Source organism: Phalaenopsis equestris, unplaced genomic scaffold (assembly GCF_001263595.1).
Source record: "Phalaenopsis equestris unplaced genomic scaffold, ASM126359v1 Scaffold000589, whole genome shotgun sequence".
Lineage (NCBI taxonomy): Eukaryota > Viridiplantae > Streptophyta > Magnoliopsida > Asparagales > Orchidaceae > Phalaenopsis > Phalaenopsis equestris.
Window position 1 is genome coordinate 142,674 of NW_018165029.1, and position 15,289 is coordinate 157,962.

Here is a 15,289-nt window from a genome sequence, read left to right on the forward strand (position 1 = left end):
CTAAAATAAAAAAAAAAAAAAAGACTTCAGCTTGAGGCTCCAGAACTGGTTAGCTGAGATTTGGCAACATATATTTGTCTCACTTTAGATGCATTGTTGCTCCCATACTTTCTATTAAATGTGTTTCTTCGGCCATATTGGCTCCCAGCACTGATCTTCTGAGGAGGAGGAGATCCTCCTGGCTTATGAGCTGGATCTGGAATAATTCCGCTCGAATCATTTTTGCCGTTCGTCGAACGATCTCCTGAAATGATAGAGTTGGCGGTCGAAGATTCGATGAGATTGAGCTCGTCAGGGAGATCGATGGCGGCGGAACGAGGCGGATTGGGAGAAGCGATATTGGGCCGTTCAGGCGGCGTCGGGAGTTGGATAGGATTGGGAGAATGAGGGTGTGGGATGGGTGGCCATTGGGCTGGAACAGGTATCTCTGTTGAGGACTGGAAATCAAATTCAAATTTTTTGAGTTAGGAGTTGTGTGTATATAGGATCAATAATTTTTCCTAAATAGTAGGAGATAAGTGAAAAAAAACATTAAAAAAAGGAAGATTTACAAACATACCAATGAGGTCCTATGTATTTATATATCTAACATCTAAACTATAATTTTTGCATACCTACCACCTCACCCATGGATGAAAAAGATGTATTTCGCTTTTTTTAAGTTGAATTAATGATATTTTTACTGCGACATGAAAGATTTGGGCCGTATTAATATAAAAAGTAAAATTTAGGTGTTAGATATGTAAATTCATAAGAATTGAGAGGTGTGCATGTAAATGCGACACAGAAAAACTTCCAAGTAAAAAGACTTGCAACAATTGTGCAAGATAAAGAAACCAAGTTCTATGAATCTGAAATGTGAATAAAGACGGTGCATGCTTAAAGATTATAAACCAATATTATTAGATTCTTAATATTCACATATCTAACACCTACACTTCGATATTTACATGCAATATTTACATATCTAACACCTACACTTCGATATTTACATGCATACCACTCAAATCAATAACATCACATAAAAACACAACGATTACTAACTTCCAAAAAGTGAAACACATCTTTTATGCATAGATTTACGACACCAAAATAAAAATGTAAATATCAAACTTTAGGTGTTAGATATGTAAAGACATAAGAATGGTTTGGTATAAATGCAAATTTCTCAAATCATTGTTGTTAGCAACTCTGTTTCAAAAAATGAGTGACTTGTAAAAAGTATCACTATTTCAGTTTGTATAAGGTGAAATGCACCCTTTAATTTATAAGTATGATGGCATAAATGTAAAAACTGAAATTTAGGTGTTAGAAATGTAAATACATAAGAATTGAGTGTTATGGATGTAGCTTTCCCTTTAAAAAATCAAGGTTAAAAACCATTTCGATCGTTACTCAAAGATTAAGGAAAAGAAAACAATACCTGGAAGGGTCGAAGATTGAACAGAGTAAAGGGCGAATTTACTTGCATGAATCCTGATCCATTAGCCAAATGCTGAATCGATTTAGCCGCATGGGCCACATTTTGTTGTCCATAAACAACGTTTAGATCTCCGGGATCAGCCTTGCTCGCATTCGTCGCTGTCGCGCCATCTCTGGTGTGTTTCCACTCCGGCTTCTTCCCAGAGGGCAGGTAAGTGCCGCCCATATAACTAAGGCCGACTCGAGCGAACTGCCCAATCGGGGCAAAGTGATTGTAAAAGACCATCGGCGGATGGCCATGAATGCCGGAAAGTCCAGCGGGGGAACTCATAAATGGAGCAGGAAACCCTGCCGGAGACCCATAGAACGACGATTCAACGTTAGAATGGCATTGCGGGAAAGTGCCGGTGGGCCCCGAAACAAAAGTTGAACTCGGTTGTTGTGGTTCCTGAGCTACGATCGATTTGTCCTGGGGGCTGAAGGTGAATATGGGTCCACCTAGCATGGGGTTTGTATCGAAGTAAGGAAAATGGGAATGTTGCGTCGTGCCGACATTAGAAAGGATGGGGCGAGGAGATTGAATGGTTGGTAAAGGGGGATACAATGAGAGCGGGGTATCAACAGAAAGATCCGCTGGAAGAGTAACAATCAACGACTCTTTGCTTGCGAGTTGGCCAGTTGTATTCGTGTAGCTAATCGCATCTACAATAAACATTGCATTTTATCAGAATTTAGGGTTTAGGGTTGGGGTGTAACTAAGCCAAGCTAACTCATGAGCCTGCGCAATAAGTGGCTTGTGAATTGAGCCCGATCATATAGCAAGCTAAAGCTTAAAACAGCCCTGAAACCCATTAGGTTGTGAGTTGGCTTGCTTAAAATATAATTAACATGAAATATACTCAAATATTTTAAATATTAACATTTTATCTTTAAATTCTTCATAAAATATTTAAAACTTGATGTTTTACATTTTATATCAAGTGATTTATTATTATTATTTCCTAAATGCTCATTCTATTCATCATTTTATTATAACACTATTTTGAATTAATATTATTTTGTGGCATTTGCATAGATACCACCCAATTCTTGTGTTTACATATCAAACATTAAAATTTTACTTTTTATATTCATACCACCCAAATCTTTCATATCACATCAAAAATACCACTTTTTAACCTTTACAAAGCGAAAAACAAATTTTCATAAGGTGGCAGACATGCAAAAATTCATGTTTGGGTGTTAGATATGAAAATACATACCAATTAAGTGGTACATGTAAATCTTGCTATTATTCTCTTTCATGATAAACAAATTGGCTCAAATTTGTAGAATTAAACTAGAAATTGATTAATTAATCAAGCTTAAGCTAAAACCGAGGGTGACTCGAGCTTGATTCAACTCGTTTACACCCCTACTTTAGGATTTAGGGTTTACGGTTTGCGGTTTAAGATTTAGGTTTACAAGATGCAAGAAAGATGAATACCTGGACAGCTTATCCCCTTTGTTCCAATGCCAGAAATGGAGTCCGTGCCTACCGTAGAAGCAGTAATATCATCATTAGTAATTACAGAAACAGCAACAGCAGAAGCAGCAGCTTCTGCTTCTGCCTCATTATCATCCAGATGTGTACAAGACTCACTATGGCTCTTCTCTTTATCAAAAAAATTTCTCTCACTGCGAGGTAAATTGTGAACAATTGATGAATTCAGTATAACAGATCCAGGGGACCATATTCCACTTGGCGCAGCTTGGCTGGGAGGAGGAAGAGGTGGAGACGCGACGAGACAGCACCTGCGGATCAGTCAAATCTGCTGTGAGACTCCTTCAAAATCATTTTGAATTTTCGAAGATTTACATACAACCACTCAATTCTTATATATTTACATATCTAACACAGTTCATTTCTTACATGTATGCCACCTTACTTGTGCATGAAAAGATGTATTTTACCTTTCTTAAAAGTTAAAAAATGTGATATTTTTTTTATGTGACATGAGATTTGGGTTTTATAAATGTAGCAAACAAAGTTCAGGAGTTTGATATGTAAATATCTGCTGCGAGACTGCTTGAAAACCATAACAAAATGATTTTGGAAGATTTACATACATACCACTCAATTCTCATGTATTTACATATCTAACATACAAACTTCAATTTGTACATGTATGCCACCATAGCCATGCGTGAGAAAGTGTATTTCACATTTTAAAAGCTAAAAATGTTGTTTTTTTTTTCATGTGATATTAAAATTTTGGGTATTAGAAATAAAAAAAAAAAAATTTAGCTGTTTGATATGTAAATACAAAGGAATTGGGTGGTTTGTATGCAAATGCCCAATAACTATAATTGCATTAAATAAAATACTCACCAAACTGAATTTTCTCCCCATCAAATGGGAAGTTGGGCAAATTCCCGGAGGAAAATGATAGCCTTTCCTTCGTCAGACTAGTCGACACATGCTTCTTGTCATCCGAAGAAACTTCAGCAGCTACAACTGGATTAAATTGCACGGGATTTGAGGTCTCCTCAAGTTGAGACTGGATTGAGGTAGCTGCCTGAAAAAACGAGAAACTTTTAGAGAATGGGAAAGCTCAATATCGAAAGTGTGGTATATAACGATACACAACTACGCAAAGATAAATTCCAAATGTGTAGGCAAACTAGCAGTGGATTCTATCAATATTCATAAATATGCATCACTTTCACCTGTTAAAATAATGGAAGATTTGCATACATATCACTCAATTCTTATGTATTTACATAACTAATACCTAAATTTTAATTTTTACATGCATACCACTTTACGTTTGCATGAAAAAGTTTATTTCACTTCTTGAAAAATGGTGATATTTTTAATGTGATATTAAAGTTTTGGGTGGTATAAATGTAAAAAGGTAATGTTTAGATGTTAGATACATAAATACATTAGAACTGAGCGGTATGTATTGTAAATGCGAGGTATATAATATTATACTTGTGTTTAGTTCATCAATAATGATTTCCGAGTTCTACAGATGCACTTGAAGATAAATATCAGCCAACATAATCCAAAATTGAATTTGGTTACTTACAAGATGTAAAAGGTTGATGTTTTGTTACCACAATTGTATAAACATGAAATTAATATAAGATAATATAATGAGAAAAATGTATGATACGCCACAAGAGCAACATCCAAACCAACTGGAACTTACATCCAGCCTGCATATGCTGAAAATTCAAGAGAAATTCAAGAAGCAATTCTTCTGCCGCCTCCGCCAAGTAAAACAAGATTTCCAAAATAATAGCTTCTATGTAAGTCTTCATGCTAAGAGTTTTATGAGGTCCAAAAGAATTAATAAGCGCAGGAAAATAATTTAAATTAATATAATGTTTTAAAATGTTTTAGGATTTGCTTCAAGTTTTTCCATTCAATTGTTAGGATCAACTTTAGAACAAATTAGATGATACAATTATTAGGCGTTACTCAAATTTAAAATCAAATTAACTTAGTTTAACCTTGTAACCTCATTTCTATAAACAGAGTATGAAAAATTTACATACATACCCCTCAACTCTGATGTATTTACATATCTAACACCTAAGCTTCAATTTTTACATGCATACCATCTTACTTGTGCATTGAATGATGAATTTCACTTTTAAAAACTTAAAATGGTGGTATTTTTTTTATCTCATATGAAGGGCTTGAGTGGTATAAATTTAAAAAAACAAAATTTATGTGCAATATAAGTAAATACATAGGAATTAGGTGGTGCGCATGCAAATGTCCCATAAAGTATATATGACTAATAATTGATTATTCTCTCCTTGGGATTGCACCTAAATCTTTTCCACAAATACTCCTACCATTGAATATCGCTGATCACAAAAGATACTGAACAGAGCCTACACTTTCACACTTACAGCATTTTGGTGCTTTAACCCTGTGCATGAAAATGTGTATTTCACTTTTAAAAATTGGTAATAGTTCCATTTTCTATGTGATATTAAAGATTTGAGTGATATGCGTGCGAGTATAAAATTTTAGGTGTGAGATAAGTAAATACATTAGAATTGTGTGTCATGTATGTAAATGTCCCTAAATATACTCAGAAAGTTACCGGCTGACTCAAGTGAACAGTTCCCCAGGTACCTAAAGGCACTGAAGCCTTATCAAGGGCAACAATACTGTTACCAAAGTACAAGCTTGGCTCAACATTTGCTCCATCATTAGCTCGGGTGAAATCAGAAGCCGTGCGACTGGACCTGTATGAGATATTGTGAGCATAACTAGAAAAGAAATTATTTCAACAAAAATAATTCTAATAAAGCCTTACTTAAAACTATCAAATTTTGAATCATAATCAGCAGAATTCACGTTAGAACTGACAAAAGATGCTATTGTCTGGCATGTAATGTTCGTAGTGGTTAACTTTGCAGCGTCCAGATCCATCGATGGCTTTGTTCGTGCTATCACAGGATCAGAACGAACGTTTTTTGCAGCAGCTTCGACTGCCAAAGTCGTAACCGGATCGGGTTTATAAGCAATTCCATTATTTGGAAAACTACTGCGATGCCTGTGAGGTACCTGATAAAAAAACACCATATAAGATACCTAAGATGTCAAAGTAATACCAAAATAGTGAAGTGCTAAAATTGTCCCTTCGATATTTAGATGAATCATTTTAATCCCAGAGTTTATAAAAATATCAAATTAGTCCTAGACATTTTAATGAGAGCTAAAATAGTCCCCAGACAGCTAAATTAGTCCCCTGGCTATTTAGATTGGGCCATCTTAGTCTCCAGTTTATAAAAATATCAAATTAGTCCCAAATTCTTTGAATGAGAGCTAAAATAGTCCTCCGTGGGAACTATTTTAGCCCATATTAAAAGAGTGGATATTGAATTGACACTTTTATATAATCTCAGACTAAAATGAATCCTTGCAAAGGGTTTGAGGACTATTTTGACACATCTCACTATTAAAAAAAAAAGGGCTGCCTGGTTAAGCAATGGATTCCGCATAAGCAATAATCTGTTACCCTTGTAGCCTTATGCTTGGAATTGGTTTCTCTCTCCCTCTGCCCTCGCCGTTCATTCGATATCTTCCTTTTAGACCTCACCTCAACAAAGCCATCACCGTCAGAAGAAGCTTCAATTCCAGGTTGATTAAAAACCCTGACAACACCGCTCAACAAAGGAGCATCAATTTCATCCAGTAGAATCCCGTTTTTATTTAAATTTTCTTTGCTGCCAGCAAAATCGCTTGAAGCAGCCATGCTGGCCTGCAAAGTTTCTTTCTTAATGTCTTGTAAACCAGAAAGGGATGCCTCTTCATTCATCAGCTTTTTTGATTTATTCATAACACCCACCTTCCTACCCACATTTCTTGAGGCAATCCCCACAAGACTGTGATCAGAATTGGGCTTCACATTATAGCTACTGTAGTTAAAACTCTCAGTGAAATTTATTTGCTTTGTTCCAATCTCCTTAACTCTATATTCAGTCCCTTGAATATGCCTTCGAAGTCTTCTTTGAAACCGATTTGAATTTCCATATGAGGCTTCTGTCCTCGCAAAAGATGATAAAGTACCGGAATTCCTTACATTGTATATCATTCTGTTCCCTTTAATATCAGAATTTCTAGCTGAAGAAAATGAATCCAGAGGTGGTCTGCCTCGTGCCCGTTTAGAATAAACCATGGATTTAAAGTTCTTATTTGAAATAGCTTCAGAATTACCTGAACCGGAAATAAAGTTGTGAAAATCTTTCTTCTCATCAGAAACACCAGAAGTTATCCGTCTCTTCGAAATAAGATCATCCCTTGGTACATCTAATAATGCAGCAGACCGCTCAGAATCCAAATTACTTTGAGATGGATCAGTGATCCCTGGAGCACAAACAGGTTGTTTTTCTGCTGAAGGAGCATAATTTTCTTTCTCCAAGCCCTTTGCTGTAGTAGAAACTTGACCTGCTTGGTTCTTCGAAGAGCTTCCATGGTCATCATTAATAAGATGGTGAACTGAAGGTAAACGATGTGCATAGGACGAGACAGTTGCAGCTAAAGGCACCACATTTTGAGAGGCAGACGGTGTATATAATATCTGGCCAAACTGAAAAAGTGGAGTACGTGATGGGTGAATATGAGTATAAGAATCTATCTGTGCATTTAAAGGAATTGGCATCTGAATTGAACCAATTTGAATGGTGGGGATTGGAGAAGGTATCAATGGAGGACTAGAAAATAGTCCAAACTGAAGCTTGGCGGGTTCATCATTCTGATCAGAAGGTGTAGGAGGAACTAAGGAGTCTGAGACGGAGCAAGGCGATGATGATGAAGGCAATGGCGAGCGCGATACTGCCACAATAGGATTTTGGCCTGAGTTTTTCGATGCTCTGATGCTGTCAGTAGGATGATCAGCAGTTGTTGCGAGGCCGAAAATCATATCTTCCTGCTCCTTAACAGTTTCTTCTTTGATTTCAGCAGAGGCGTTCAAAATTTTCTCAGCAAAAACACGCTCTGCTGTGGAATCACTAACATGTTCCGCATTCATGCCAGTATTTTCCTGATATTTGGAATCCTCGTTAAGAAAAAAATGTCCAGAAGCTCCTATTTCCACTGATTTCTCAACAACAACATTCAAGTCTTCGTGCTTTTTTTTCATTTGAAGCTTCCAAGCATAGCTTTCATGAACCTCATTATCTTCCTGGTTACCATCTGGATCTTCATCATGATCTTCCTCTTCTTCTTCATCTTGAGTTTTTTCATTGTTAATAGCCCAGTCATCATCTTCACCATGGGATAAATGTATATTCTCTGCATCATCTTTCTCAGCATCCAATTCTGGAATCATGGATTTGCCCTCAGAAAAGATCATATTTTCCTCTTCAGCAGCTCCGCAATTATCAAATTCATCATGTGAAAGTTGGGTAGGCGAACTAGGTGGATTAGAGATTGACAGAGAGGACTGAGAATCATATCTTGGGCTATTCTTCTCCTCTGTCTGCAACGAAGAACAAGCAGGTTCTTCCATCAATTCAGGTATTCTGGGCTCCACTCCATAGTCTATGATTCTTTGATGATAATCACAATGATAATCAATCCGAACATCAGATTCTTCTTCTCCGATTGTTTGATTGATTCCTGCATCACCGTGCACTGAAAATGATGAATTTGGGCCATCTGACGCAGCTCCACGAGCATTCCTATGAATTGAAGATGACATGGATGGAGGCGGAGGAACACGAGGCTGCCTTACAGAATGGCGAACCCGATTAAAAGAGGCCGAGTCACCCACCTCACTGCTCTGGAAAGACCTTTCTGAATAAGATTCAAGCTGGCTTCCATCAAAATGACCATGTTCCCATCCACCAATCATAGAATCAAATTTGGATCTCCCATTAAATTGTTCAAAATCCCTGTTTCTATCCCAGTTATGTCCAGTTTGAGCCTGATCACTAGACACCCCTCTCTTAAAAGATGATGTGATAGGCTTTGGTCCATGAGTGCCCTGAAACTGTTTCCGGTGAAAGTTTCTGTTCGAGCAAAATCCATCCTGGTCTTGGAATTTAATTGTTGAATTGTTTGTATTACAATAGTTATTTTCGTTCTTTCTATGTTGAACAAATGAATGGTTCTCAACACTCAAAGTGTGAGGCCGGAACCCTGATTCCGATAACCTATTCATGCTGGACAGATTGAATAAGGGAGAGTCGGAAGAGTGTTCCAACATTGTTTCGGTTTTCTCACACTTAGCAAGATCAGAATCCCTCAAAGTATTTCTTTCATGCATCCTATCATTGGCATTAGCTTCAGCCTCCCTGCTAGCAATTCTGGCTTCCAATTCTAACAGCTTTTGCCTTGCAGCTTCTTTTCTTCTTTCTTCCTCCAAGAGAACCTTCTTCTTCTCCTCCTCTCTTGCAATCCTTAGCTCCTCAGCTCTCCTTGCAGCTTCCAACTTCTCTTGCTCAGCTCTCCAAGCAGCCTCCCTCGCCTCTTCTTCGAGTAACCGTCTCCTCTCTTCCTCTTCCCTCGCCACTCTCTCCCTCTCTTCAGCTTCTCTACGAGCAGCCTCCATTACTCTAGCTTGTTCTTCCATCACACGCCGCCTCTCCTGCTCTTGTAACAGTTGAACCCTTTCAAGCTCAGCTTCAAAGGATTCCCTTGCAGGGTCAAAGATATCAGTGTGCTTCTCTGATTCTTTCTTTTTTCTGAGCACTTTAGCCTTCAAATCTAACATGGCTTCACTAGAAAAAGTATCCTTCCCTCCCCAACTGGCATCCTCAGCATAAGATCTCCCAACATTTGGCATTAAACTTTCTTTAGTGAAATTATGTAGAGAGTCATTTGTAGAACCACCTTTAACCCTAGAGATCATAGAGTTTGTATATGGTTTCCCTCTTTGCCAATTGTTGGAAACTTCATCCCTGTCATTTGAACCTTCTGTAACTCCTCCATTCCCAATTCCCATACTGGAAACCAATCGATCATAGTTGCTTTCTTTGCCAGTTCCTTTACTCATAGCTAAATTTCTGGAACTAAAATGATCCTTATCAACATGCAGTGCACGGGAACTCAGAATTTCTCTGTTTGGCTCAACTGTTACCCTCCAAGAGCTAAAATTTCGATCTTCCTTTTTTAAGGCCATAAACTCTTTCATCCCTTGACAAAGAACTACGAGCTTCATCATAATGATCAACATGATTCCTATCTCGCTCATCATCATCCCAATCAGATGTGTGCCTCAGTCTCACAATTGGGAGGGGACCAGGAAAATTACCAGCCCCCTGCCTTGATTGCTCCAGGGAATCCAAAACCAGCCGTTTTGATCCTCCTTCACTGCCCTGGACATTCTTCTTGATCTGAGGTGATGATCTCAAAATTGAACTCATATCCACCACAGAAGATGGTTCGGTTTTCTCTACAAGCCCATCAGTGTTATCGCTAACTTGCTTCTGCTTCTGCTTTGATACATAGGTAGATGTCGCCATGAGAGAAGGAAAATCCTCCCCTCTCAGTATAACAGGTTTCTCCATAAAACCTTGCGGCAGAGAGTTTTTGCTAAAACTTCGTTGCTCCACTGCTGACAGAGATCTTGAGCCGCCAGCCTTTATACTAGAATCTTCCATCGGTGGAGTCGGCTTGGTCCAACTCATCGAAGAGTTGTTCCCAATTCCCAGCCCAGACCCTCCATGGCCTGATGAAGGTTTTGACAAAGCCGGATCAAGACGCTCGTGTTCCTTCCTTAGTGAAGGCAGGTTCACGGGGGGCGGAACAGCAAGCCTCTGTGCAGGTTTATGGGCGGTTGCCCCAGAGGAGCTCCGAGGTCGAGATAGCACCACCATCGCACCACCTCCAACAGCGGATCGCGGGCCTCCATTACCGTAACCGGCAGCGGAGGAGGACGGCGACGAAGAAACCGAAGGTTTGCCGTAGGATTTGTTGAGATTAACAGAAAGAAATTTGCTGTGATAGGCCATACAAAACAATAAAAACTCCCCGAAACCAAAACGACATGAAACTTCTCGATCTCCCCGCTGCACCCAAGCAGGATCGAAAGGACCTCGTGTCCAATATCTAGGGTTAGGGTTTCAGATTTTCAGAGTAAATCGAGGGGGGAAAAGCAAGAGTTGAGAGGATGAGCGGTGGAAGAAGGTGAAGATTACCTGAGATGATCTCTTTTTCCGCGATGTCGGCGGATGTTCCTACGACGGCGGTATGTTAGTGTTCAGGCAAGGCGATGGAGCTGAAGCGGGAAAGCTATGACCTGAAATAGAGTCCCGGCTCGACGACGAAGAAGAGACGGTGGTTTTGACCTCGCAGGCAATATATAACACTTACATTATTTTACTGTTGAATCCAAAATAATTTGGGAAACAAATATAAGATATAGAGCACCAAAAAAATAGAAGATAATGACAGTATGACTAAAATCTTGAACACTAAAATCGTATAAGCTTTATCCATGAAATGAATATCCTATTTATAGAAATGAGGACTTATGATTACACGAGTACTCCTATAACGTAAGCATAGTAGAGGGGTATTATTATTGTCATTTTAAATTATACATGATTGGGGTTCTGAAAATAGGCTCCCTTCGCACGAATGCTCTAGGCGGCCTTAGGCCGGAGAATTATCCTGGTAAGAGACGGCTGAGCAACCGTGGGCAGGAAGGCTATCTGTTGGAAATGGGTCGAGCGGCCTTAGGCGATAAGGTTATCGGCAGAAAAATGGGTTGGTCGGCCTTGTGCTGGTTGTTTCGCCCTATTCTTGCATTGAGTCAAACATTTTCTCGTGCAAGTTAGGATGGATCTTGCCACGTCATACTTTTTTGTTAGCTTTTATATGTCTCCAAGATTTGTGCTGACACTTTTTTTATGTATATATTAAATTCCTCTATTCATTTGTTTCTTGATAGTGACAGCTGTGAGGAGGACAAGAGAATCTGATTCTAAAAAAAATGTTTTGTATTCATGACTATTAATATATGCAATAATTGACTGTTCATAGAATTTCGTGCCAAGATCCCTGTAATAAGAAAATTTAAGAGGAAAACCTAATCTTTTGTGTTTTTCCCTAATCCTCTCCTCTCTTTTGTTTGCGATCATGAAGAACGGGTGGTCTATAAAATTGATCATTTAACGAGAATGCTTTAGCAATGGTGTCCTAAGTGATGAAGCAGAGAACCAAGTTTATTGAAAATCATTATGGCGAACTTGAAGTGTCTAATAAATTATTTGAGTCGGTGGACGAGGTGGGGTCATCAAACTCGCTCAACGGTCGTCCTGCGGAAGGGTCCATGATGAGAGAAGGTGGTTCACCTATGAAAAAACAACATACAGCATGGACGGTCTGTCTGAACAATAAACAGGTTGGACAGTCAGCTCTCCATGTGGTGCGATTGAGCAACAAGGTCAGGAACCTGCTTTGGTGTTAATTCTACCAGAGGGGTCGGATTTAATCACTCAAGGGGTCATCCCTTACCCTTCCCCGACAGAGGCTTCTAGATTTTTTGTGCATCTTCTGTCGGTGGAGCAAGAGATTGGGGAAGTGGCATGCTCCTCCATCATGTCTACTCTAAATAGGTTGATGGGACCTTCCTCAAGCAAAGGGACAAAGACTACGCCTCCTTTAGACTGCGACGCTGCTCAAGCTAGCGTTGAAGTAGATACGGGGTTCTAGACATTTTGGAGGCGCCGCTTGGGAATGACTCAAAGTGTTAATCAGTTGAACCTATTGGAGTGACTGGCCTGTTATGGCCGTCTGACTCAACTGGGGTCGGGCTTCATGAGGTTGGAGACATGTTGGACTAAGAGACGGATCTTCAGGAATCAAATGTTTAAAGGTTTAAATGTAATTTTGTGGCAAATAGAAGCAATTATATTATTTACCTTTTTTTGAGTGCATAAAAAAACATTAGCTAACCTCTAGTTAAGTTCTTAAATCTAAGGTTATGTTGTGTTGGTTCTAGTCTATCACCCTAGATTACTCATAGTGCCATCTCTTTAGGACTAAATGGTCTTTAAGTTTCAAACTCAATATCAATTTAGTTCAAGTTCTAGCCTGTCACCCTAGAATCACCAATTTATACCCATCAAAACCTATCTCCCAATTTATTTGCAATAAACAATGGGCTACCTTATCACCCACCTGATTAATGTAATTTTCACTAGTTTCAGAATACATAGCCCTCCTGGATTATTATGGCTTCATAACAAGTTTTAACATACCAATTGGTCAAATTGAATATGTAAATTAAGTACGAAATAATGAATTATCACAAATATAGAATAAGAGAAATTTTAAATAATTTTAATTCTACACACGATTAATTCGTATTCTAAGGAGAAAAATAAGGAAAACTACTCATAACTCATTAGGATGTTACAATAAAACATGATTTATATTAAAATTCAAGTTCACATAATAAACAAAACTAAAAAAAATTACAAAGTACTTATTTTAAACTTCTCCCCAAGCAAATCCTCTGAAGTTCATTTGATAAGTTCTTTACTCTTTTTACAATTTCACTACAAGAGAGAGACACACATGCGCTAAAAGCTCTCCTTCACACCACCAAACCACCACACGACACACACTCTCCTCCTCTTAATGGCCTCTCTTGACTCCTTATATGATAACTCTCAAAATCCTTAATAGTCACTTCAGATACACCTTTAAAATTTGTCCAAATTCAATGCATAGTCATCAAAACCGATTATGGAGTCTAAGCGCCCAACTATAGCGCCTTGGCGCTAACCTTCTAGAAGCCCAATATAACTGTCTGGAGCTTATACGCTAGGTCATGACGCCATGTCGTCAGGCTATGTTTTCATGTAAGGGTCTAGCGCCTAGGTGCTAATTCATTTTGTGTTATCTTGCTCCAATTGACCCTGTTTTGCTTTGATTTCACTCATTTTTCTCTAAAACTTTATATCTTGTACCTGCAATAAAAAATATGTAAAATACATTTCATTAAAGTGTAATATCATTAAAAATGAGCATTAAATGTATATATCAAAATAACACTTTTTTAGGCATGCCAACATGCCATGAAGGCAGCGGCCCAAAAGATGAGTATGTTGATGAGGCAGTGACCCTGGGATGGCATGCCGTGGTGGCAACGACCCGAACAAAAAGGGTATGTCGAGGAGGCAGTGACTCGGGATTGGCATGTCATGGCGATAATAGCCAAAACAAATAGGCGTGTTGAGGAGACAGTGACTTAAAGATGAGCATGTCATGGTGGCAGTGGGTTAAAAAATGGTGTGCAGAGGAGGCAGTGACCCGGAGGTGGGCATGTCGTGGTGGCAGTAGCCCATATAAAACGGTGTGTCGATGAAGTAGTAACTCAGAGAAATTTGCAGTTCAAGCCAATGAAAATGATCATGCAAACAAACACACATAGAATACGATACAACATGCAAGCAGACAAGCATGCAATATGATGCACAAGCATACAAATATGCAAGTGGAATTTGCAGCTCAAGCCAATGAAAAACAAACACACACAATATATGATACAACATGCAAGCAGACAAGCATGCAATATGATGCACAAGCATACAAATATGCAAGTGGTCGATCGACAAGGCCTTGGTGGCCGGTTGGATAAAAAAAGTGGATGGATCTATCCAAGTAATCAATGTGACCCAAAAGGATGGGTGACTGGCCAGGGACGACCGATCGAACCCAGGATGAGCGATGAACATGTAGCGGTTGATCAAACCCAAAGGATAGGGTGGTCGGCCTGGGGTGGCCAATCAAACCCAAAAGGATCGGGGATCGACCTAGGATGACCGCTCAACCTGAAGAGCTCAAATGATCATGCTTGTAACATACAATATGATCCACACACCAGAGAAATGCAATATCAAACATGCATATGCAATGTAACCTAAAGGAAGCTCGACGACACATTGAACTCAACCTAAAAACCTCACATAAATATCTAGGGTTGACACTCTTAGATTTGTGGGATAACCGCCTCCAGCTTTGGCGTAATGACAACGACTTCTTTATATACCTAAAAATACAAGAATTTGACATCACTACTAGAAGATTTAAATCCTCGGCAACGACGCCAAAAACTTGACCGCGACTTTTATATACCTAAAAATACAAGAATTTGACATACCGCTGCTAGAAGATTTAGATCCCCGACAATGGCGCCAAAAATTTGATGCAACTTTTAATATGTAAAAATTTATGAACCCAGATTTATATATTTATAATTAGAATCAACACCATTTTTTACCTTGTCACAATTTCAAACGCAAGTATACGTATCGCTCAAGTAATACAGGACTCTAGTGAAGTCCTATTTATCGATCCTACAGGGAAGCGAGGTAAGAGGTTCTTAGTCAAATTCTAATATAC

General features: G+C 38.8%; 1 protein-coding gene across 1 annotated transcript; it reads right to left on the bottom strand.

Annotated features, from left to right (window-relative positions):
• Positions 1 to 6: 6 nt before the first annotated feature.
• Positions 7 to 11,223, bottom strand: LOC110029532. Its single transcript, XM_020731861.1, is given in 10 exon segments — positions 7 to 437; positions 1,424 to 2,124; positions 2,909 to 3,130; positions 3,133 to 3,216; positions 3,794 to 3,980; positions 5,529 to 5,673; positions 5,745 to 5,995; positions 6,450 to 10,064; positions 10,066 to 10,984; positions 11,074 to 11,223. Coding segments are annotated over 9 exon segments (6,438 nt in total). The 5' UTR covers positions 10,888 to 10,984; positions 11,074 to 11,223; the 3' UTR covers positions 7 to 26.
• Between the last annotated feature and the right edge of the window lie 4,066 nt (positions 11,224 to 15,289).